At 43.6% G+C, this 26,116-nt stretch overlaps 2 protein-coding genes across 2 annotated transcripts in view; one reads left to right on the top strand and one right to left on the bottom strand.

The window, feature by feature from the left end:
* Positions 1 to 18,426, bottom strand: part of DOCK5 (dedicator of cytokinesis 5) — a 99,667-nt gene extending 81,241 nt beyond the window's left edge. Inside the window, exons 1-3 of the mRNA XM_048927997.1 lie at positions 18,322 to 18,426; positions 6,196 to 6,319; positions 1,254 to 1,365 (exon numbers count right to left, since the gene is read on the bottom strand). The gene's annotated coding sequence lies outside the window, so the exon portion shown is untranslated. The remainder of the gene's footprint in view (positions 1 to 1,253; positions 1,366 to 6,195; positions 6,320 to 18,321) is intronic.
* A 1,826-nt stretch (positions 18,427 to 20,252) lies between these two features.
* NEFL (neurofilament light chain) lies at positions 20,253 to 24,955 on the top strand. The gene is made up of 4 exons (XM_048927998.1): positions 20,253 to 21,344; positions 22,049 to 22,173; positions 23,044 to 23,366; positions 24,390 to 24,955. Exons 1-4 carry the CDS (start codon positions 20,295 to 20,297, stop codon positions 24,560 to 24,562), a joined length of 1,671 nt encoding a protein of 556 aa, XP_048783955.1. The 5' UTR covers positions 20,253 to 20,294; the 3' UTR covers positions 24,563 to 24,955.
* Positions 24,956 to 26,116: the final 1,161 nt, after the last annotated feature.

Below are 26,116 nucleotides of genomic sequence, written 5' to 3' on the forward strand. Positions count from 1 at the left end.
TATGTGTAAGCCACACATACCTCACAAAAGTGTGCTTTTGTATTCACATCAATGCCTCAAGCTCCCAGTAACAGAAATGAAAAGCTGTCAGTAGCTTCTCAGTGCTCTCACTTGTCTGGAAGAGCTCCACAGGTGATATCTACTGTCTCACTGCTGACAGCTGAAGCACCAAATCTCTTGTTTCAGACAGAATAAAAATAAAGTACAGTGCTCTCTGTTTAGTGGGTGGGTCTGATTCTCCTTTTACACTCAGTTAATTTAGTAATGATTCAACCTAGCCAGTGGAATCAGTGGTGGTTATACAGACATAGGAGAGGGAGAGAGATTCAAAGCAGTGTCAGGTAAGGCTGCTGTACAGTTTTTATACCTATATTTAGAGATGCCTTTCACAATAACTGGCAATGACAGCAAGCCTTTGTCTACTAACAGAGATAATTGGTTGTAGGACTTTATGCTGTAGAATGGAATAGTGCAAGCAAAATAACAGAAAGTTCCATGTAGAACAGGGGAGGACATGAGCACTTGATATTTTCTTAAAGGTTCTGTATTACTAGACAGGGCTGGAGAAAGCTAAATGGACCAGAAATTAGTTTCTTCATTCTGTTGACACTATAAAAAATAGTGTCCTTAATTTCTGCTGGCTAAAGATGCTCTCTTAATTTGTTCCATGTCAGTTGCTGATTGGATACCTGAAAAGCTGGCTTCTGTTACCCAGTAATTGGCTTCTCATCCAGTATGAGAACATTTAGGGGCTAACCACTAGAAATTCTGGTCATTTTGCCTTTAACATGAATGAGGTCTACATGAACAGATCTAAGGCTTGAAGGTAAGAGACCTAGAGGTCAACTAGACCTAGAGGTTTGTTTAATGAGCTTTGGGAGTGCAACAGGTTAGGAAGGAACTACTGGTCACCTGAGTTAAAAGCAACTTCTGCATGCTTTGACCTGGTGAATTTCAGAATTCAACCCCAACACCAGGATATGTTTTGCAAACTGCACCTTCTGTTTGGCTCTCAACCCAGTTTTTCACCACCAATCCTTATCTTAAGCTTAAGTAACAGAATTTATGACTACATGCCTTAGAATTCTCTTGGATGTGATTAGCTGCTGTGTCAAAGATGATGCATAGTTATTCTTTCAAGACCAGGAAGCTCTGGTACTAATTCATTTAAGGTACTGTAAATTATGCCAGCAAGAAGCACAGAGGCACTGGCATTAAAGAAATAAAATCCAGATATCCCTGATGCTACTCACCATGTGTTGTCTGCCATTCCTGAGCGTATCCTTGATGCTTTCCAATGCTGAACTGAAGTCTCAGACATGCAAGCTCTAAGGCACCTCAGTGTTTGTCATTTTTATCCTAGTTCTAAAAATAAAAAAAAAAAATCCCAAATTACTTGACATAACATACATCAAATTTAAATGAGAACAATTCAGGATGAGATCTGATAGTGCACTGAAGTGAGTGGTACAGAAAAGAGTATGTACCATATAAGATAAATATCATGATACAGAATGGGGTAGAGAAAGTGAATCTGCTTATAACAAAGAAAGTCATCCTATTTTCTGTTGTTGTTCTTTGGTAAAGGAATAAAAGACATCTGAAGGCAAAGAACTCAGCTTGGAAGAGACCTTATTGCCCAATCATACATAGGAATAACATGCAGCAACTTTGGACTTTTTACCCTCAAAATAAACACTCAAAACTGAAAGATTTGTAACTTGGTTGTGAAGGGTATCTAAACCAAACCTGAAGTGTCTAAAGCTAGCACCACTACAGCACGTGTGTAAGGGGAGAGAGAAAAGGGAGAAAAGGAAGGAGAGCAGTTATTTTTCAGAAGAATAGTTGCTTGGTTTATTGACATGCTTGATATATAAGGTCAATTTGTTGGCTGTTATCTGTAAACACACAACAGAGTCATGTTTGCTGTCACTGCTGATTGCTAGACAACTGACAAAAAGATAAGGCCAAATCCCTCTTGACCCTATTCACGCTCTGACTAAAATAGAAGCCAGCAAGATTTAGCCCATAGTGATGCAACGGAAAGCACAGCAATGACAGCAGAGCAGCAAGGTCCCAGGCTGTAGCAAGTGAGGATTTGCTCAAACACAACAGCTGTAGGCACAAAAATAAAGGAAAGAGGCTGCTTTCCTTCAGAAGGCCTCAGGTGTGCAGAAATCTCCAGCAAGATCCTCTTATCTCCACTGCCAACCCTTAAATGAGGGCTGGATCCTGGCTCCAGCCCTTCAGGTAATTGCACTGCATGCACCTGAGCTCCCCTGGGTTGATCCTGCCTTCCCACCAGGTGCTCCATCACTGGTGCAAGCTGTGACTTAACATTTCTGCTACAGTGACTAAAAACTGAAATCCTCTGGGATGGTTCTTATTCTGACAACACTACTCACAGTGGCCCTGTGGTCTATGAACAGATATCCCTACCATTTAAAAGTAATGAAAAACATCCAGGCTGAAAAATGATGTCTGCTGGAACACGGTGATTCAAAGCAAATGAAGCTGAGAATATGTTAGCAGCCTGATAAGACAGGCCTGTTCCACTCAACAGCTTTTACTTTCATGTTTGTTAACCTCCTTGATTCTAAAATAAAAATTCATCACAGCTTCAGTCATCACAGAGTCATCTCCACACAACCATTTCTGCCACTGCTTTGCATTTCAGAAGAACACATTTGTTGCAAATGTGAAAGAGTAGAATATAGAAAGTATTAAGTGTAAGAAAGTGTAAGGACACAGGTGTGAAGAAATAAGCACTGCTGAGCACTGGCACAGTATAGAATAGACAGATATTTAGGATAGAAGGCTAGTTTAATATGAGTGGTCCTCAGGTACTGCTGTTACTGACTTAAAAGCATTGGTGTAGCCGCTCAAAGTTCCCCAAATATTTATGACCCTTCCATAGTGCAGTAGAGTGGTGCACAGAGACATTTTCAGTTCCACAGCAAGTTCCCTGCTGAACTTACGAACATAAATATTCTTGATTGGGCAGAACTGTTGAAAAAGCCCTCAGTACCTGTAATGATTGAGGCAGGTTTGTGTAAGGACCTAATCAAAAGTCTACAGAAATCAATAAGAAGAGTCCCAGTTTAGCTAATTTAGACTCATACAATGTGTTAGGACAGGCTGCTGATAAAGATGGAGCTAAACAATTATGGGGAAGATGAGATCCAGCACTAGAACCTGCTTTCCTATATGGATCATGCATTATGTTGTGAGGTTGTAAGGCAGCATAGCAGCATCAGTTAATGGATAACTCATAGTAACAACTTCAGATTGGCCTTCCTTACTGCACTGTGCCACCTGGGGCAAGACCTCCATAATTATTTGCTCATTTTATCAGTGTAAAACATAATCTCAATGAAAATCTTGTGCACTTCCTCCTACAAATCCTTCATAAAGCTTTATTTTGCACATCCAGGGAAAGAGATAATCATAATTATGGCACGTTAGGAGATGCACCAAACTGTTCCCCTCCATCAAAACTGCAATGGGTGCAACACTGCTTGCAGCTAGTCCCTTCAGGAGAGGAATTAGGCAAAATAATGAGTTAATCATTCATGCTGGTGTATACTGTAACAATTTGCCCAATGACATCATCCCACAAAGGTGAGCTACAGTGCGCTTTTGTGATGTGAAATTCTATTTGCCTGAGACAAAGAACAGAACAGAAAAGCTGTGGTTGTGGCAGCCACATCGCATAGGAAGGTGTTGAAACAACGGTCCTCTAGTGAAAGATGGAGCAGGAAGGGCCACTTTTAAAGCCAGAGAGCATAGATGCAGGGAGATGGTTTTATTTTTAAATCACTTTTGCATGCAAAAATCACAGCTTGCAGCCACATCTGCTGAGCCCACGTTAGCTATTGCCCCTGTAACATGATCTGCAGGCTTGTACAACCCACCCATTGATTAGCAGCAGGACAGCAGGACGTGATTTTATTTATTTATTTATGCCTGGAGCATCACAATCATTAAATACTGGCAAAAATCAGGGGGAAAAAAGCAGCAGTAATCTAATAGCAAAGGCGACTTCTGTGCATGATACCATTAATCAAATCAGCTTTTACAACTATCTAGGATGAAATTTAACCTTAAATGTGACTCCAAGTCACTTAGTAAGACTGCAAGTAATTATGTTCTAGATAGCTTCCTTCTTGATGGGTTATTTCTTCTGTGGAGGTACACTGAAGTCTTGTCCTGAGCCAGCAAACATGAGAAGAGATACCTAATGCCTCATGAAGTAAAAGCAAAATAATGTAATCAGAGCAGTCTAAACAGACCTGAAACTCCCCTAAAAAGCTTTTGAAGGAAACAATATAACCAAAGAGCTAGAATAAGGGTCTGATTGGGTTTTATTCCTAGTTTTTGGAAATTAAGGGCTAATTAGAGCAGCCTCAGGACACTTTGATTATGGTTTTACTTTCTGGGCAGGAAGGTAGACAGTAATTAGGCCACTACATGGGAGAAGAGTACTGAAAGTCAGGACATCTGAGGGATATTTCACAAGGTGTAACTGTAGAGCAGTCATTTTAGAGCAGAGAAAGATGCTCTAACACCAGCCCACCTTTCTATAAAGTGCTAACATGGGCATGTGCAAGTGTTCTTACTGGTGGCTTTTTACCTCTTAAGGGGAATAGGAAAGCTGTATGCTAATATTAGCCAGTGTCTGATACTAGGCATTATTTTCCTGTCTTTCCAATCAGTGGCAAAACTCCTGCTGGATGCAAAGGTAGCAGATTGGGCTCATTAAATTTTGAGTAAATTCGCAGCAGCAAGCTCTGCATGACCTCCTCTTCGGCTATTGTTCATGCTGTAATCAGGCATATCCATCACACAGCTTTGCATCTGTCTGCGTCCTCTTTCCTTTACCTAACCCTCTTCCCTCAGTCCACATGAACAATGGGTGTGATGACCCTATAGGTCTCTTCCATACGAGCTAACTGCATTTGGGAATATGCCTTTGTTCATAACTTATAGTGTGGACATGACTGAGGTTAGCATATGGCATTTGCTAATGGTCCTTCCTATTCCACATTTCTCATAGGCTGATAACTTAATAGAGATGTCTCTACCCCTTAACAAATCAAATTAAAAATGTTGCAGCAGCTGCATATGTTAGAATCTACAAGCTCTTTAGTAGCCTACTTAATTATAGGGTATTATTTTAGCCAGTAATAAAGAGTGCACAAGCAAAGATGTGCAGAATTTGGGGCTATGTCTGATAAACCACCTGCTTTCAACAATATCACTATATATAAAAGTCAAATGCACATACTTTGTGAATGTAGATATGTACCCATCTCTTATTTTTCACTAGAACCAGTAGTAAGGCACCACAGGAAAAGGGCATTTTAGGGTAAAAATGTTGATGTAAAACTGGACTAAATTCAAGTTTCCACTCTTCTGGGGACATCCTCAGAAAATCACTTAAAGCCACAACTACAAAGATCTTTGGGACTACAGAACTGCTAGAAGGTGCTTTGTGGAACTCAGAGGATTGCAGAACCACATTATGTGATTAACTCTTTGGTATTTATGTGTACCATTCACATGTGCTAAACAGGGGTAATGGTGTGCCAGCCATCCCCTTAGAGGTGATGAGGATGCATGCACTAATGTTTTGTGCAGTTCACATACTGTATAAACAGGAGCCAGCTGGTTCACACCAATGAACTGTTCACTGACTACTTTACATTCTTTAAAGTCAGGCTTATGCTTAATACCTCTTTAAACTGGTACGTACCTGATGGGTTTCCCAAGCTATTCTGCCAATAGAACACCAAATTCACTGAGATGTGAGACAAAAATATACCTGCTACACCCAACAGATCCACTGTGATGGGCTATGGCATATTTTCTCATGCTGCAATTTCATCTAATGCATCTAATGCAGGAGATCCATGTAGGTGCACAGTCATAGAATCATAGAATGATTTGGGTTGGAAGAGACCTTCAAGATCATCTAGTTCCAACCGCCCTGCTATAGGCAGGGACACCTCCCATCATGATAGCTTACAATCAGTTCTACCTGCTGATGCATCTGCTTTGTACCTAATTTTACCTTGGTCTATAAATGAAGCACATACTCCTGCATTTTTCCCTCTTCGAAGCTGCCAGGACAAAGAAATTGCATAAATAATTCACAGCATGCTACAAGAAAAGCAGGAAAGCTACAGCACTTACCTATCATCTGAGTTGCAGCACTGGTCCAATGATGTGCCTTCTAAGTGAACTGCCTTGAAGAACGCTGTGGTTGGAACAATCTCATTGGGAAAGCCAGCAGTTGTAGAACCTGAAGGCAACCTATCTGAAATAAACAATCATGCTGAGTCTTTCTTTGTATTTATTTGTTGATATGACAACAGCAGATTGAAAGATTTAGCCAAAGCCTCAAATGAGTGCCCAACTTCTGTGGGAAGTAATGTACCTGTGTCTGCCACAGACTCCTGCCACGCTGCCATCTATTGCCTCTGAAGTTCACAGATTCCAAGCTGAGCTCAGAGCAAGGCAGCAGATAATAGGCAACATCCTACAGATAGCCTTGGACATTAATGAGTCTTGTCTAACAAGCAGATGGACTCTGTGCTGCTTGTTCTGTTTCCCTCCCAGTGAAGTCATTTCATGTAATAAAAAGTTGTTTCCAAATTCTTGTCCTAGTTCCAGACCTCCAATTCCATAAGTGTGAAGGTCAGGGTGCTAAAGGGGCTCCTGATGAGGCCCATTGTGACTCCCCGGCCCATGAGTCAGATTGTGAGCTGTGTGTGAGCCCTTTAAAACACAGTGCAGCCAAACCTTGCAAATCTAATCTGCACTGGTGACTGCAGCAAGGGCTCAGATGGCAGATATTTATTCCAATTATTCATAGGATGGCAAGCCAATTTTGTGCCTTGTTAAGTAAATTAGTCCTTTAATAAGGTAGGTTTACATGTCTGGTGTAGTAGCCAGGGGAAATAAGAGTTTTCATCTTGAACATAATCATTCCAAATACTGACAGACTACAGGAAAGACACAGCTAAGTATTCTTCATTTGAATGTTCTTAAACCACGACTCAGGTAGGACAATTCAACTTTCTTCTGAAGCTACCCAATTAGTATTCCTGGTGCATCTTGAGATCTGTAGATGAAAAGCTCCAGAATAAGACAATGTTTTACGCTGTTAGTCAATCAAACACAGAAACACACACAGAAATTAAATTGCTGGAAAAGCCTTGATGCTTCTCCTCCCCTTTCCTTTTCTTTATCCTTTAATTCTGTTTCTTTGATAAACTATTACATTTCAAGAGCAGGGTCTTTAATGCTCTTTTTGTGCACTACGAATGATCTGCCCATTAGCTATCAGAGAAGATTCATAGGCAACAATTCCAAATGTTCTAAATCAGTTTACTAGGATCAGAGACTTTGCTAAGTGTGGGAGGAAGACAGAGACACACAGTGAAGGGAAGACCTGCAGTGCTGCTACACACACTCCTTATTAACGTAAGTAATCCCCTTAAAGCTATTCCAGAGAGATACTGAAGCCTGATGAAACAGACATTCAGGCAGACAGATACTTCTGTCTATATAAATAACTTCATGAAAACTGCAGAACTCAACAAAAAAAAGATTTCCTAATTCCAAGTGTCTGCTTTAATCCTCTCGTCTTCCTCCACATAAGATGACTTATTCATTGTGTAACATCTGCACACTCCTCAAGATTTGCAGCTAGGAACAGCTGAGCTGAAAATAGATTTGAGAAAGGAAACAATAATTATGTGAGCAGGTTCTGAAATACAGGATGAAAAAAACCAAGTTTTTCCTGCATCTGACAAGCACAGTTCCCAAGAACTGCAGAGCTCAGAAATGCATTGAAGTTATCACTAGCAAATTACCCCCAGAAATCATGCTCCCAAATATGATAGCATTAGGATACGATGGGATTTACAGCAGGTTTGCCTCAAGGCCAGCTGGCTAGATTTACATTTGTGGCTAGCAGTGAACTAAAATTAATGCTGGAGTTAAAAGCAGAAGGGACAAATGATATTTATTTTGTGTAGGTGATAAACACTGCTGCTTTCAAGGATCTGTTATAAGACTACAGTTAGATTTCAGACTGGGAAGAATCAACGAGCCAGAGTTATTGTGGGGCTGCCTACAACTGGAAGGAGCAGGAGCTGGCATTCAATAGTTAAACAGTGAAGTGTTTTTTTCTTGCATGTATGTCAATATTTTATGCATTTTAAAATTAGCATGATCACCATGGGAAAAAGAAATAGAAAACCTAATGGTAATCCATGCGGAAATTGGATTGCATGCTGTCCAAAGCACTAAACACTAAAGGAGAATAAGTGTATCTATATATATACAGGTATATTTGTGCATTTCTACAAGTGATCTGGAAATATTTATTATCATATTTAAAAGGCTTCTTTGCAACAGACACAATTGAAATAAAGCCCATCATCTTAAATGATGCTTTAAAATGTGGGAAGATTGCAGGGCTTCTAAAGCAAAAGTTAATTAAAAAAAAATTACATATAGGAGTTCTGAACAAATGAAAACAGGATTTTACAATAGGAAGTACGAGCTAATCTTAAGAAATAAGTAGTGCTACTATCTCTGTAATAACATGAAAGAGGTAAGATTACAGGAGAGTTCGATGTGGAGCTGTAAGGCACAAAGCAATGAATCATCATTCGCTGATGAGAAAGCTTAGTCCAACAAGTAGATAGATTTGGAGACCAGGACCTTTCATTTAATGGATTCCAGTCACTGCAGATGTTACCTGCCACCAGCAGTTGGAAAGGGAAGTTTTTTCTATGCAAGCTCATAGCGATCAGACAGCACCCTCTTCTCCCCACGCCCCTACCTCAGTGCAACAGGGACTCAAGGCTCACCTTCCTGCAGAGCAGCTTCCCCAGAGCTGCACACGGGGAGCTCTGCAGTTTCACTGAGATGCTCTGGAGCAATCCCTAAGGAAACAAAGGCTAAAGGAACATCATGCATAGCAGGCAGGAGAAAGTAGTGGTACAGAGGACTTTACTGCTTGCAAAAAATATATAGATGTCACATCTCCTCTCCACCCCAGCCTTTATTCCAAGAAATGTCTGCTCGATAGATAACCAGTGCTGACTTAAAGCCCAGGGCTCCCCTAAAGAAGAAAACTGCTGCAGCATTCTCTGTATTCATCAAATATTCTTACTGTCCTCTGGAGGAACATGAAGATCCACTACCAAAGGAAAAAATATATTCAGCATCTCTTTATGGTGGCTACATATATTTCTTTGTTTGTTTGTTTAAAAGCAATGTCTTTCTTTGATTGGGACCCAGAAAAGAAAATAAAAAGAGGGAGAGAAAAAAGTCAGGCTGGAGGGGAAAAAAAGAGCCTGCCCTGTCTCCAGCAGTTTCACTGCGGTGAGGAGGAAGGATTGGAAGTTCAAACCAACAGGAGCAGCGCTGCAGGAGTGACTCAGCATCCTCCTGCGGCAGAGGGGAGCGTGGCAGCAGTCACCGCCCTTCCCTTTAAGCTGCAGGAGACTGCAGCCAAGCCAGACCCACTTCCACGGAGAGCTGATCCACTCCTGCCTGGAAATAGACAACTACAGGCACCACAGCCTCCCCCCCATTGCCTTCCCTGGGCACCCATGGGATCCCATTCCCTTGCACGTGCACCAGAGAGCATCAAAGCTGCCGTACCCCAGTCCTTATCTTCCCACTGCAGTCAGGAGATGCCACCGTGTTCCCTCAGAGCTGCAGAAAAGCTATTAACTCCCACTCTGCCACGTTCACCTCCTACTCACTGGGAGCAGCAGAGCAGCTGATTGCTCTTCCTCTCCCGCACCCCGTCTGATTCTCACATAGCTGTAAACCACCGCCTTCAATAACTTGCACAGGATGGAAAAGGAACAAAAGGGCCAAAGAGTGTTACATATACAGACCCACGTGACTGAAGCTGCTCTCCTGCAGGAGGTGTGTAAGCAAGGTGCGCGTGGGAAAGGAATCTCGTGCTTTATTTCAGTTGTTCGGTGAGGAAGGTCAGTCGCAGGCAGAGAAATTAACCCCCATCACACAGACTGGAGTTGGAAATAGCCCTTCCCACTCGCACCGCAGATGTGGGCTCAGCTCCTGCAATCTGGACTCAGTGGGGAAAAGCACTCTGTGTCCACAAATGCTACCTTGCAAGGAATGCAGCACCTGGCAAAGGCTGTGGGAAGCAAAGAAGAGACCTGTGAATGGTACAGAGCCCACTCAGCTGCTTCTCAGCCATTTGCTCATTTCCTACTAGCTTTGTCCTGGCTGACACGCACCCTACCTTTCTATTCCTGATTTAACACCTTCCTCACAGATGTTCATTTCTGGGGAGGGAAAAATAGATGCCCCTCACTGCCCAATTTCACCCCAACCCTTCTCTCAGAGTATTTCAGCAATACCACCCCTGGGAGAAAATCATTCCAAACCCCTGGGTACTCCCATCACCTGCCCCATCTTGTTGTATCATTTCTAGCTACTTTGGGGAGAGTTTTACATAGTATCAAGCACAAACACTAGTTTTTGGGGGAATGTCTGTGTGCAATAAAGCCAGTGACCACTGCTGTTATTTGTGTAAAAGTTGGTGCAGAGCAGCCATTGCTCCTGAATAGGAAAGAGATCTGCTCTTTCCAGTTCTTTTCTTGCAGCAGTCAGGCTTATGTCCAGAGGGAGCCTGGGCCGTGGTGGCTCCTCCTCTATGCGGGACTCTCCTCCTCTCTCCCTCCCTTCTCTTGGAAAGTTGGTGCAGTACTGAACTTCTGCCAGAAACCGGACCTGCTGCAGAAGCAGCAGCTCCCCAGCAGGAGCAGAGGAGAGGCAGTGAGTAATGCTTTCTCGAAGCTCCGCTCCGATCACTTGCACAGCAGCCACTCAATCACTTTCGTCCCTTCCTTCACCTCCCTGCTCATAGCTGGGCTCTGCCAGTACAGAAATCTCACTTCAGACAGCAGTGCAGGATCCCACCACCACAGCCCTGCAGTGACGTGCAGAGGGCATCGCCAAGGGCCAGTCAACAGAGGCTGCTCCCTCCTTTCCCATTTGCAAATATCCTCCCTTGTCCCATCCTTCCCCATGGATGTGCAGAGAAACTTCACTTAAATTAATGCCTTAAGTTGCAGCTGCCTCTGCTATCCCTGACACAGCAATCTCAGGCCCTTTATGTCACCTCATGCAGGCAGATTCCTTGAAGAGCCCAGGAAAAAAAGTTTCTGTTCCCTTTCAGTCCCTTCCTCAACCTTAAATTACAGCTCCACGGGGGTAATTTCCCAGCAAGAGGATCTGACAGAGCTCCAAACACAGGGGTTGACCCCCAGGGAACTGCAAATCCAGAATTAACCCTTCCTTCAGGCATTTTCCCATCTCGCTGTGCACAGCACTTTCAGTCCAGTGCAGGCTGCTCTGAGGCACGACAAGCCTCCTGAAGGAATGATTTAGGTCAGATAATATGGATAGTAACTCTGCCCCTCAAGGCAAGCCCTAGATGCAGCTTGTCTTGGCCAGCCTAAATGAAATCTGCAATGCGTTTTTCTCTGAGCACAGCAATAGCAAACCCAGGAGGACTGAACTCAATCGGCCGCCTCCCATCTCACTGCTCGGTCTGCACTAACATAACAACTCCTCCCTTTCTCCTTCCTCCCCCCTCACTCATCCACACACGTACTGAAGGGGACAGCCCAGAAGTGCACCTTCCCCTCTCTGACTGCGTTGTGCCTACAGACAGAGCCATTGTTTTCTGCTGGCTGTGCAGTGCTGGAGGAGCAGCTGTTTCCAGGGATGCGAGCTGACACAGGCTTCTCTTAGCAAAACAAACAGAGCCACAGCATCTAAACAGCGTCTGACCTCCGGACTTAACCTCCCATTCTTAACCTAAACTTCAGATGTTCCTGTATCTAAAGATCATATTAATTGCAGGAAGAAGCCGGCTGGTTCCACTTCTCTCCTGACATTAGTAGAAATGAGCCCTGCCATGCTCACAAATCATTTTAACAAATGGAATTGAAGGCACATCCCAGGCACACAGAGCTACACATCCCTAACGTCGATAGAACAGAATCAGACATTGTGGATTATGTGACAATTTAACAAAAGGAACTAATGAAAAACTGCAATGGCTGTTAGAAAGAACAAAGTATCTTTTCCTGAAATTGGAAAAAGTAGCTTGAAACCTTTTCCCCAAAAGCACAAGTCACTCTGCCCCTGTGCCCTCGGGCAGAGAATCCCTTTGTCAATTGAAAGGTTCTAGGAATTCTACTTCCAAACAGGTTGGGTTTGCAGTGCCTGAACTGATCCAAGTGTGGCAACTCATGAGCTAGCAAGAAAAACACTTGCTTTGGTAGCTTAGCAAATCACATATTTGATACGAGATTGTAGCAAACCATTCTCTCTTTTGTGGTTTTTGTTTGTTTGTTTTGGTTTTGGGTTTTTTTGTTATTTCTTGTTCACATCCATTTTAGTATTTTGATACCAACCTACCAGAAAAAAAGAGCACTATTCAAGGACATACAACCATTAATTAGATGTGCTGCAGGCCAAAGAGCTCAAACCAACTCTCAGCTTTCCCAAAGGTCATCAGATCACAACACAGGAGAATCCATTCATAAAACCCTTTGCTGCAAACAAAAGGGTTTCACCCTGCTACCCAACTCTATCACTCTGTAATGCAGCCTGCTGTACTGAAAGGTGAAATGTGACCTTTCATGTTTGGCTGCAGTATTTGAAATATCCCTGTTAAAGCTTCACAAACATCCTCTTATAGATTCTACCAACAGAAGCAGAGAAATGCGAGATAAAAGGATCTGGCTGCCTCATCTTTCCTAATACCCTGTCTACTCAAAGCTATTTCTACAACATCATCAAGTGCTTTATCCAACCTTATAATAAATGGCCAAGTTACTCTCCTCGAAAAGCAAAGTTAATACCATTTCTAGTCGGTTCTGACAGCCTTGTTTGTGAATCAGCAGACCCTTGAAGATTTATCTCTTATCTTACCCCGGAGATCCAGAAACTGCACTCCTTTGAGCTGCAGCAGGAATTTCATCTGAATTGCAATGCACCTGCTAGGGAAGCTGAATAATTCACTGGTTAAACACCAGGGCTCATAGAAGTGCACATCTCACCAGTCCTGCTGTCAGACACCAAGAAGGCTACCACTTAAAAGGTAACACTTGTAACCATCTGCTCAACAGCCACAGCAACCCTTCGAGATTTTGGGAGGATTCAAACAAATGACTGAGTAGCCTTTGGCAATGTCAAACTCAGCTATGATGCCAAGTGCTTCTGGGGCTGTTTCAAGAACACGTTTCTGTGATACAAAAGTAAAAGTTGTGCTGAAAGTTGTCAGTAACCTGAGGGTCTGAGATCAGGTCCAGATCTGCAGGAAAAAGTAGGCACCAAACTCCCCTGGTAACAATGAAATATAGAGAGAACTACCTTGGGAACAGGATTGGATAGGGCATAAGAATGAAAAGAGTTAATGAATTTATATTAAAGAAACTAGAAAAATGTGATATGATTAAGCCAACTGAGAAGAGTCAGCAAAGTGATTCATGTAAACATTCTGCAGGTGCTGAGAAGGCATAAACAAGAACAGCTACATTTAGCTCTCCAGTTTTCACTAGTCTCAGGAAGGCCTAGGAGGTTATTATGTAAGAGAATAGATATTTCAGAGCATCACAGATCCTGATCTGAGGTGAGGATGACAGAATACCCAGAGGCAGAAGGCATTGCTTACCTGCACAAGGCTCCCCAAAGTTCCTCAGCATGCGCTTGCTCTTGCTACTAACAGAAAACTGAGACTGTTCTCAGGCTGGGTATATTCTCCTACACCAAGAGACTAACTGTATTTTAGTCCTCTTTATCACAGAAGGAGGTGGCTGTCACATAATGTTATAGCTTTTCAGATACAGCAATGTGACAAATGTCTGGGAACTTGTCACAGCTCCAAACCTGGAATAATCACCTCTGTATCACTCAGGAATGGAAGACCCCGAGACTTGCCTCCGACTCACAGAGTTTCTCTTTTTACTCCTCCATATTCAAAAAGAAAAGAAGTTAACAGCAGTTTTAATGGTAGCAGAAAGCTTCTATTTATCTGAAAAAAAATTGGTAGATATAAAACCAGTAACTTCTTATCTGCCCTTAAGTATTATAATCAAGAACACTTGAATCCTCACTGCTAATATGTGCCACGAGAGCCTTACGGGCACTGTCATCCAGGCAGTTTAATTTACAAATGGTCCTGCATTAGAGTGCTGCAAAGCCATTTTCTCTCTAGGAGCAGTGCCAGAGATTAAACCTCTGCAGACCTCTGCAAATGTTTCAGCGAAGCCATATTAGCGTAAAACTGGAGCAGTGGGATGCATTCCATATTCCATCAAACAGGTGCATGCCCTTGACTATCATCCTTGATTATCAAAGGCAGTACCAAGAATGTGATTCATGCAAGAACTGATGTAGGAAATTGGGTGCACTGGCTGCAGAAGTTCAGTCATTTTTATTCATGTGCTTCAGCTCGCTGCTGTGAAGCTGAAGCAGAGGACACACTGCAGTACAACAGTCAGACACTTTTATGGCTCACTTTCCATCTGTGTTTTATGGTCAGCTGCATGTGCCAGACTACTAAATAATGGCATGCTTATGTCTTGCTAAGAAATGCTTGCGCATATGTGCGTGGAAAGATTATATAAGTATGAAAAGGTAGGAGTGCATTTGTTTATACCCTACATAAATCTTATTGCTACCTATGTGGTAAGGAGAAAAACCTCCCAAAAGTTCAAAAATAAATGAGCTATAGGGGATGAATTTCTCAACTGCTCATTGAGATTCCTGATCAGTTGAAGCACACATCCTGGTAAGGAGGAATACAGACTATGCTTGAGTTCATACAAACCATAGATATAAGATACTGCCTCTTAATTGTGCTTGCAGATCACAAATAAACACTGATTTTGTTTCCCTTTTCATTCTTATTGTCCTGCATACTGGAAAGTTTTTGGAAGGAAAGAGGGCATATGGCTGCCTTGTGAGCCTTTCATATACTCTTAACGGCGTAGGAAACGCAGACTCTTCTTTGCACTGTATCACTAATCAAGCATAAGCAGAAAACACCACTGTGTAACAGCACAGGGATGTAAAGGTTTGTATGCTTACATATTCAGCAGCTTCTACAGCTGAAGGCACGTGCAATAACCAACGTACTCATCCACTTCCACAAGAATCCTAAAAACTGAATTTTTTCTAAGGAGCTGGGTCCAAATTCCTTTGGGATTCATTGGGAATTTGGCATTTAGAGATATGTGGAACTCCTATTTGAATCATGATGCTCAGGATATATTAGATACCTACACTGTTCTCAGCCAGCTCACACACATGCATTTTAATTCAATATTAGCTTGAGAAAGAATTGGGTAAAAACAGTAATTTAAAAACAGCAACAACTGAAAACTATTAAAATGTTCTTTACAATGTCACTGTAATGTGGGGAAAAATATTTCCAAGAAAATTTTAAAACAAGCAAGAAGGAACTTAGAAAAGTACTGGGTGGGAAAAACACAATAGAAGTTACAAATGTCAGCTAGATAAAGAGACAGACATTGATTCCATTGCTCTCTTCCAACCCCAGCACATTACTGCCATGGAATACCCGTGCAGAGGAAATTGATGGGCACATACAGTATACTGCATAATCTGACTGATTCCAATCCTGCACACTGCAGGGTAAATGGGATGTTACAACCATTAAGGCTGAGTTAATACTGATGAGCACAGACTCAGAAATTCACACCAAATCACGCAAGGGGCAAAAAGGAATCTGCTGCCATTCATCAGAAGTTTATTTATCTGAGAAATGTCTGCGATTATTCTTTCATATTTTATGGCATCATAAAACAATACTTTTCAGCTGACAGCTTTAAGACAGGTGAAATCATTCACAACAAAACAACACGTTTGAAAAGATGGAGCTCAGATCCTCAGCTAGCCTAAGCTGTCAGGGCTTCAGGGACAGTGATGGGCCATTGCCAATGTAGGCAAGCTCCTAACATGGCCCTCAGCTAGGAGTCTAGCCCCTCACTTCTCATGTTGTTGGCAAAGGGCCCATTCGATGCAATGAGGTGCTATAAAGGAGTAAATAATCTCTTTTTGAATGGGCTGTACTGCTGCACGTTGTTCTGCAGCTGGCACGGTAGTCTTCTTACCTCTCCAGTAACTTTTTGTTATTCACACTTAATTCCTGCAATCAAACCAAAGTAGATCACCTACGTAGCTGACTCTGGGAATTAAGAACTAACTCTTGAAACTGCAGGAGGGAATCGGATTTTGTAGTCCTGAATCCAAAGAGTAAACAAAGCTAATGAATCTTCTAATGAAGGATTCACTGATAGAGCTCAGCTGGCTTGTTGTTTCCTCTAGTCCTTGTAATCAAGAGGCAGAACAAACTCAAGGTGAGCAAATTAATGTTACTATGTGCAGCAAAACAGAATTGCTGTGATAATAAGATAATGTAAGCTGCTCTGGCACTTACTGTAGTGGCGCAAACAAAGCGAATAGCAGTTCAAAAGAAATAAATACTCTGTGACTTTCAGATCCTATATTCCAGTCCTTGGGATAAAATTCCTTATGGACTTCAACAATTCATGTTGGTGTTGTCTCATTTTAAAGGGGCTATTTAGAATATAGGAAGCAGATTTTCAAAAGTGTCATACAATAGTGATTTTCAAGTGTGTTCAGCTTACGGTCAAAGATTCAAAATACCTCAGAGATGTAGAAATTGCAGCACAGGTGGAAATAAAGCCCAGAGAAAATTAGTTGAGGTTCCCATTCATCCTCACAAAGGGGACAAAAGAGAGAAGTAGTTATAAACAAACAAAGAAACACACTGTAGGAAAACTGTAATCCTCAATCAGATTTTTCTTACTCAGGAGCTTCAGTGAGAATTCTCTTATTCAGTTTTTACAGCAGAGCTCTCTGTGGTGAGATCAATAAAAGGACCCATAGGGACAGCTCAGCAGAATGCATGCTTTACTGCAATCCCTCAGCAGGAAGGTACTGGCACAAAACATGAACTGCTACAGTGGACCTTTTCCAGCTCTTTCCCTTCTCCTTCAAAACTGCTCAGATCAATCTTATCAATTAAAAAAACCAACCGATGAAACACGGTGTCAGTGCTAACATGTGGAATTTTGGATTCACAATAAAATTGAGAAAACAAGTTTCTTAATCACACTTTGCCACGTGTAATATCTCTCAGCTGCCTGCTTTGTGAAAATAGGTACCATGCACCCAACAAGCTCTCACCCTCTCATTTTACTTTGCATTGTGCAGCATCGTATGTTACACATCAGAGCTATGAAGCTTCTGTAGTGGGAATGCCTGATTCTCTACTTTACAAGTTGTGCTTTTAAAGAATAGAAAAAAAATAAAAGGATAAGCAATGTATTTGTTTTTCTGGCTCATGCAGTTTTTGTGCAAATTCAAGTGGAGCAGACCAAACTCATTTTATGTTTCCGAAACAGGACCAGGTGCAGACAAGGCACATTGCTTCTCCCATCTATCACAACCCCAATCACACCTGCTAGATTTTCTGCTGGGGAAGCCAGTCTTTGATACAAATAAGCAAAAGACAAACCCCATTGGGTTTCAATGCCTGAGTGTTTTCCAGTACAGGAGAATTCTTCACTGACTCTGCTTGCACTCAGCTTATTCCCTGATACTCATGAGGCCCTACCACAGGAGAAAGTTTGGCCCTAGACCTGAACTTTTCCTGGCTTCATGCTTATAGGAAAGGGAATTTTGCCAACAGTGATGTGCTGTTCCGGAGACATTTGCTTTTGCTTACGCAGCAATAGTAAATGAGTGCACAGCTGCCATTTTATCATATTGAATAATACAGAAATGATATTAATGGCAATCCACTCTCATTTAGGTCAGCCAGTACCGGGGAGGTTTTCAAGGGACGAACCTGGCCTTACAATTCTTCTTTCTAAAGTTTGTAGTAGATGAAATAATGAGACTCACACCTAATTAAAACAGCAAGACAGCAGCTGTAGGTGACTTCAGCAGATGGAAATACAGGTTATGCTGGCAGCTGGGTGACTCAGCTCATCTTCAGTGACTGCCTGTCTACTTTTTTTCAATGCAGTCTTAAATGGACAAGGTACATAGCAAAAAGGAATAAAAGAGAGACAAAGAGAGCACAAAAACCAGAATCAATGTTAATAACTCCGTGCCTGAAAATTTGAATTTCCAAGGCAGGATGCAATGAGCATTGGTTTTCCCTTCATGATAGTAACAAAATCTCATTCTTACCTCTGCGTCATGCTGAAATTCAACACTACAGGGCTGCCTGCAGACACGGCTTCACATCTTGGCATTGCTGGAGAAGATGAAGGGGTTTTCCATCATTTTCCCTCTCTAAAATTATATTAGAAAGACATACAAATAAGAATAATAATGGACTACAACTACAACCCTTATTGTCCTGGGATATTGAGTGAAGGGGTTTTAGAAGCTGAGGTATGTTCATTTATTAATACATAGCATAGCAATCAATACTATTAATAATTAAATCTTATGCTCAAATTCAATTTGGAAGAGAATAACATTAATCCATTGGCTTGACACAAAGTATGTCAGTTTGCATTTCTTGAGTATCCCATAACTATTTGTTATTTCAGAAGCTCACTGAATTTCCAACCAAACCTACTGTGAATCTTCCCATCTGCTACGGTGCCTACATTGCTCATTTATTTCTCCACATGCTCTGCAGTCTACACAAACTGCCTCTCTGGGGGCAAAAGTGAAAAATAACCACCCAGTTAAAGTTATAATTTATTAGCACATAAAACCATACCTGTGCAGCTGTGCCCTGTATATTTAATACCTGAATAATGGTAAGCTGTTCTAATATGCATGAATGTAGCTGCTATGGAATGGCTTTTTCGAATCAAACTTAAGTAGAAGCCTCACTCGCAACACTTGTAAAATGAGAGCAATTCCATCCATCTTCATGGGGACATTTTAGATTTGCAAAACAACTCAGATTTACTGTGAAAGAGCAATGAGTGAGCTTTTATTTGCTCTTTGCATACTTGATTCCATCAAGCATGAGCTCAAATGAAAGAGATGATAGCTTTCTGCCTTTAATGGGCCATTGCCTTTCACAGCTTAATACCCCTCATCTTTAAGTACACTGTAACCTATGGAAGTGACACCAAACAACAGGTAATATTCTGAGAGCACTACAAGACAGAAGGAAAAACGATGAAACCAAGGTCTTTCTCCTTTCTTTAGGGAGCAAGAAAACTTTTTTGCAGTACTTCCTTCTAGTAAACTTTGCTTCAGTATTTACTCCTTCCTTAAGCAAAACATGGAAAGAAAATGTTTTGTACTAAAATTAGCCCTTCTGACTCAGAGAGACAACACAGCAACGCCTTTTGCAGCACCCACAGAAATATTTGCGCCAGGTTTCCCTATTTTACCGTTCAGATGCAATCTCTGCTATGTTAATACTGTTTTATTTTAATTAACAGCAGCTCATTACCTGGGCCAGGGGTAGCTGCGATGGAGCTGTGCAGCTTTAGTCTCTGCTGTAGACAGAGCGTGCCAAATATTCAGTCCTTATGGTCCAAACCTCGGGCAGATTTGCCTCTGTGAGTATTTAAGGGATGAAGCAAAGCTAGATAACCAGGAATCAGCATGTTTTGCTGGTACAACAAACCTCATACTGTGTTTTCTTTCACCATTAGCTGGTCTTAGGAACCACTGGTAACGAGGCACGTGGTGAGGACAGAGGGAGAAGGCTGACCCTCGCTGTAACTGCAAACGTACAGGGGAAAGGAAGGAGAAACGGGCTATTCATACACACATTCGGGGGTTTCTGAGCTACAAGAGGGGGTTGCGGTGACGGTCTAATATCGCGGTCCGAGGTCGGGCTTTGTAACCCCCAGGCTCCGTCAGAGCGGCGCGAAGGGGAGAATAGAGAGAAAATGGCGGCACGGCTCTGAGGGAGGCGGCACAGGACAGGTGTGGGGCGAGCGCGAGGGAGCTGCCAGGTGAAGGAAGCCCCAGAGAGCCTGCAGACAGCTTAGTCCTGTCCCTGGGGAGCACCGGACCGAACAAACCATCCCAGGGCATCGCAGACACAGACCAACACCGCAGCCGCGCCCGCGGCGCTCCGCCCTGGCCCCGCCCAGCGGCCGTTCCTCCCACCCTCCCCGCCCATAAATAGCGGCGCTCGGGCGGTGCCGATCCGCAGAGCCCTTGCCGAGCCCCCCGTAGTCATGAGCTCGTACGGCTACGACCCGTTCTTCCCCTCCTACAAGCGGCGCTATGCCGACAGCCCGCGGCTGCACGTCTCCGCGATGCGGAGCGGCGGTTACAGCTCGGCGCGCTCGGCGTATTCCAGCCTCTCCGCGCCCGTCTCCTCCGTGTCGGTGCGCCGCAGCTACGCCGCCTCCAGCGCTTCGGGTTCCCTCCTGCACTCCGTGGACAGCCTCGACCTGAGCCAGGTGGCCGCTATCAGCAACGACCTCAAGTCGATCCGCAGCCAGGAGCGGGCCCAGCTGCAGGACCTGAATGACCGCTTCGCCTGCTTCATCGAGCGGGTGCACGAGCTGGAGCAGCAGAACAAAGTGCTGGAGGCGGAGCTGCTGGTGCTGCGGCAGAAGCATGCCGAGCCGTCCCGCTTCAGAGCCCTCTACGAGCAGGAGATTCGCGAGCTGCGCTTGGCCGCCGAGGAGGCGACGAGCGAGAAGCAGGCGCTGCAGGGCGAGAGGGAGAGCCTGGAGGAGACCCTGAGGGGGCTGCAGGCTCGCTACGAAGAGGAGGTGCTGAGCCGCGAGGACGCCGAGGCCCGGCTGCTGGAGGTGCGCAAAGGGGCGGACGAGGCGGCGCTGGCGCGGGCGGAGCTGGAGAAGCGCGTGGACAGCCTGCTGGACGAGCTGGCCTTCCTGAAGAAGGTGCACGAGGAGGAGCTGGCCGAGCTGCAGGCTCAGATCCAGTACGCGCACCTGTCGGTGGAGATGGACGTGTCGGCCAAACCCGACCTGTCGGCCGCGCTGCGCGACATCCGCGCACAGTACGAGAAGCTGGCGGCGCGCAACATGCAGAACGCCGAGGAATGGTTCCGCAGCCGCTTCACCGTGCTCAGCGAAAGCGCCGCCAAGAACACCGACGCCGTCCGCGCCGCGAAGGACGAGGTGTCCGAGAGCCGCCGGCTGCTCAAGGCCAAGACGCTGGAGATCGAGGCCACCCGCGGCATGAACGAGGCGCTGGAGAAGCAGCTGCAGGAGCTGGAGGAGAAACAGAGCGCCGACATCTCCGCGCTGCAGGTGGGCGGGTGGGGGGCGGGGGGATGCGGCCACGTAGTGTTATCTCGTGGCATCGTGCCGCTTTGTGTTTGTGGACCGTAAGGTTGCTGCTATAAACCGGCTTAGAAATAGCCTGAAAGGTAGAAAAAGCATAAGGGGGAAAGCACGAGCGTCAGAACCAGCAGCAAAACAAAGCCTGACACACAGCCTTAGTCCTTAAATAAGAGAATTAGTACAAATTCACTTAAAATATCCCGGTAATGCTGGGAATAGATGTTAGAAATAAAGTGAAGCGTGCACAGCTCATGGATGCTTTGGTGCTTAAGTAATCAATAATCAAAATTGGCTTGAAAATACTTAGTGGTAGAGAGAGCATAAGGGGATGCATAGATGTCAGAAGTAAAGTGAGGCATATGCGGCTTGTGGATGCTTCAGTCCTCAAACAACAGAGTAGCAGTGGATTCACTTAAGGTTAGAAAAAGCATGAGGGGGAAGCACAGATGTCAAATAATGGAGCATGCAAGCTATTGATAGAGATGTAGGGGTGGAAGGTGTCATTGAGGTGGGCATTGCGAAGTGGTGCTGCTTTGTGCAGTTTGGAATTTGGAGCTGTTCTCCTTCTATTGACAGGAAGGTGAAATGATGAGGGTGCTGAAATTGCTTGCAAGCAAGGACATTGTTGCTAGACAAAGGTCTTTGCATTGCTGTGTTCTTCCTTCCAACAGGATACAATCAACAAACTAGAGAATGAATTGAGAACCACAAAGAGTGAAATGGCTCGGTACCTAAAGGAATACCAGGATCTGCTCAATGTGAAAATGGCCCTGGACATTGAGATTGCTGCATACAGGTATGATGGGGATGTGTTTCAATAAATCATAACATGGGTCAGGTTCTGCTTTCTATAGTTACTCCTACTTACCCTTCCTCTAGCAGAGAATGCAGAATTTAATCAGATTTTCTTATTGGCTTTCTGTTTGGAAGAAGCAGAGCTTTTAAGGTAACAGCTTATGTTAAGCAAAATCTGTGCTGCATAGCAAACATGAGCATCATACTGTGCATATATATGCATACAGAATTAGGAACTCAGCTGTGTAAGTGTATTTGTACCTAGGAGCTCAGAAATCTATTCACTCTAAAATGCTTTTATATCATTAAGACTTGTTAATACAGGTGGCTTTATTCTCAGAACTAGAAATCCCTTAGATACTTTTAACAACGGGGTTTCTTTCTAACTCGTGAACTGTGTCTTGCTAAGCCAAGAATTGCTTTTAAATAGCAAAAAAAATAATAATCATCCCTGATACCAGTAGCAAATGGTTTCTGTGAGTGCCACAAAGGGAATACTGAAGGTGGCTATAAACGTTGTCTTACAGTTAACTGTGGCACAGAGCTGTTACATCCATACTGTTCTTTGGAACAATATAGGTTATCAGAACACATCTATATCTATACTTGTAGAAACCTAATCCTGGGGGTGTTTTCCCCATTATTTCTCCCAGTGGGAATTATTAATTTCTAAGTAATATGCATCTCTGAAGCTTTAAAATTCTCCCTAGAAGATCAGGCTGCTACTGCTATACCATTACTGGGGTTATATTTGCACTCCCAAGCATGCAGTCTCCAGGGCTTGTGCTGCTCAAAGCATATTGGCCCATAATTGAGTCTGCTGAACACTGCAGCGTAGCTAATGCATCTGCTTGCTTTTTTTTTCTGCTAGGAAACTGCTGGAAGGTGAAGAGACCCGACTCAGTTTCACCAGTGTTGGAAGCATCACCAGTGGCTACACCCAGACTGCCCCCACCTTTGGCAGGTCTGCCTACAGCGGGCTGCAGTCCACCTCCTACTTGATGACAACCCGTTCCTTCCCCACATACTACTCCAGTCATGTCCAGGAAGAACAGATTGAAATAGAGGAAACAATTGAGGCTGCTAAAGCAGGAGAAGCCAAGGCAGCCCCTGCAGAGGAAGGTGAGGAGGAAGAGAAAGAAGAAGGTGAGGAGGAAGAAGCAGGAGGTGAAGAGGCTGAAGAAGAGGAGGAAGGTACTTACAGCTTCTTTCAAAGCCTTCTCTTCCATGCTTCACCCTGCTTATATAGGGGTAAAACCCCAAAATTCTGTAAGTTAGCTATAATGAGTAGAAATCTTACTATCCCTTCATAAACAAAGATTGGAGAGATGAAGCCCATGGTATTTGAGCAAGAACAGCTGAATTTAGAACAGAAGGCAAGGTAAATGTTCAGTAGCAGACATTATAGAGGTGATTGTATTCCTTTGGAAACTGCTGGTTGTTTCTATTCTGTTTTTCTAAGAGAGATGAGAGTACATTAAAAGCAGGTAATGCTATATTCATCTGGCAGCAAGCAATGTTCAGCTGTTACAGATATCCTTGTAAGAAAAGAAAGAAAAATCCTGAAATGCTATCAGAGTGCCTGGAAAAATGGGGCCATTGGCTGATCTCTGTGGGCATAACCATGGGCTCAGCAGGCAGCACTTTCTGTTGCCTGGTAGTTTTCCTGCTTTCTTAACCAGTTAAGCCAGTTAATTGCTGCCACCCTATTTATTTAATAAACTCATTTTTAAAGGATAAAATATAAAGGAATGTTGTGCAGATCTGTCTTTAGACATATCAGATAAGCATTGTTTACCACTGAAATATTCCACAAATTAGTTAACATTACAGTAAAGCAATGGCTGAAGAGCCAACTGGAGAGCAATAGCAAAAGCTGTTGTTGAACTCAAATATTTAGATAAGGCTTAAACAATAAGCCTACAGTTAATTAGTATTTCTCAGGACTGATTTTTTCAAAAGAGTTAAATGAAGTGTTTAACTCAATCTGAAATCTGGGGTAAGCTGGTTGTGTGGGTTTGTCTGTCACCTTTATGTGTCCTGGATAGGTCCCTGCTTTCATACAGAAATCCACTGCTAGCCCCCATCAAGCTTAGGTTGGTGTCATCTGCATGCATGGGGATGAAGGGTGCAGGTATGCTGGCTTGTGTGGAAGTGGGGCTGGGAGCTGATTTGAAGCAGTGTAGGAGATGTGGAATTTTTTTTTGCCTTTGGAAGGTGCTAAGGAAGAATCAGAAGAAGGCAAAGAAGGTGAGGAGGAGGAAGGAGAAGAAACAGCAGCTGAAGATGGAGAGGAGTCTCAAGAAACTGCTGAGGAAACTGGAGAGGAGGAGAAGGAAGAGAAAGAAGCAGCAGGAAAGGAAGAAACTGAAGTGAAGAAAAAGGCTTGAATTCCAGGCAGCCTGGCTCTCATCAAGTTAAACTATGATTGACTGAGCTAAAATTGCAGTCTCACATATTTATTTCAGTGACCACTGAGGTTTAAAGTTAATGATCTATGATGTTTCTCTCTATGTGGAGTATCAGTATGCTGCTTGCAGAGCACTCACTGGCTTGCTCCCTGAGTGCTGCATGGTCTACACGTATGAATTCAGGGGTTATGTCCTACTTGGGTGATTCAGAATCATTACATTAAAAAAGGGGGGCAAAAAATAAGTCATGGGAATGAAAGTTATCTCTAACGTGCATTAAAAATAACTATGGAAACCTTGGGTGGGTAAAATAATGGAGGCTTCAATAAGTACGTGCAATAAAGCTAGTCAATAAAGTTACAAAAATGCTTACACAGATTCCTTGTGTGTGTTCTATCAGTAATGCATTTAATATTGATAAAGTGATATACTGTGCTTATCTTCCATACCTGCTTATTGGGATGGGATTCTGTCCCATGCTGATACGCTTGGAGGGCTGCGATGTGGAGCAATGCTGCGTGCATTAACTCCTCTACAGGAAATTGCCAGGGGCTCTTAAGGTTTTTGACAATGAACCAAAGAAAGGTGTGAGAAACCTGTCATCAGACACAAAAAAGGAACAGCACAAAGAGCAGCAAGGCCTGGCAGTTCAAAACAGTGTCAAGTTTGAACCCATTTAGCATCAGATAGCTGAAGGTGATACATGCAATTGAAATTCATGCCAAAAGTAATCACTGGGCCGATGCTACAAATTAAACCATTGTTAATTTTCTTAATGTCAGAAACCAGGTTAAAAGAAGTGCATGCTTGTACACTTCCCACAGTCATGTTCAGCTGGATGGATTTTTGCATGAAATCTTGGGGTCCTCACTGCCTCCAGGTAGTGAGTGCTTCCAGTGCTATGGACAAGAAATTGGGCAGCAGGGCTGGTGGGAAGCTCTGCATTGCTGCTCCTTGGCACGCGGTGCCTTGCAGCTCAGCAGCACAGCGCTGTGTGTGAGAGGTGGCACTTGGAAGTGCTGTCAGAAAATGCTGAGGGTGGCACTTCAGGAAGAGAATCTGCTCCACAGAGCAAAAGCATGTTATGTGCCAGATTGGAGCGCATTGAAGCCAAACCACTGCCAAATAGATCAGCATATATCAGAGCTACTGCCCCGTCCCTCCCTTCGTCCAAGCACTCAGAGCTCCTCCTGACTTTGTAATATCTGATATTTTTTCAATTTCTCATCTTTTCCTATGCACAAACCCCTTTTGCTCTCAGTTTTTTGCATCCCTCTCGCTCCTGGGAAGCAGCACGTCTGCAGATTGCCAAATCTCAGCTGCTAGGGATGCTCTCAAGCAGCACGTTCAGAGGCACGGCAACAAACACAGCTCTCCCCGCAGTGCATCTCATCCTGCGTTATTTTTAATGCGTTACAGCTGAAGGAGAGATCTCTCTCACACAGGAGATGTGTGAGTCACAGCACAGCAATGAGCTGCAGAGGGCTATGTCCGCAGTGGCAGCCCAGCTGGTTTGTTAGCCCTGTCCTGCCT

Source organism: Lagopus muta, chromosome 27 (genome assembly GCF_023343835.1).
Source record: "Lagopus muta isolate bLagMut1 chromosome 27, bLagMut1 primary, whole genome shotgun sequence".
NCBI classification, from domain to species: domain Eukaryota; kingdom Metazoa; phylum Chordata; class Aves; order Galliformes; family Phasianidae; genus Lagopus; species Lagopus muta.

Excerpts from the sequence above, each read along its gene's own strand:
- NEFL (XM_048927998.1), top strand. The coding sequence starts at position 20,295 with ATGAGCTCGTACGGCTACGACCCGTTCTTCCCCTCCTACAAGCGGCGC. Across the intron at positions 21,345-22,048 it reads CCGACATCTCCGCGCTGCAG|GATACAATCAACAAACTAGA; the intron begins GTGGGCGGGTGG and ends TCCTTCCAACAG. Across the intron at positions 22,174-23,043 it reads ATTGAGATTGCTGCATACAG|GAAACTGCTGGAAGGTGAAG; the intron begins GTATGATGGGGA and ends TTTTTCTGCTAG.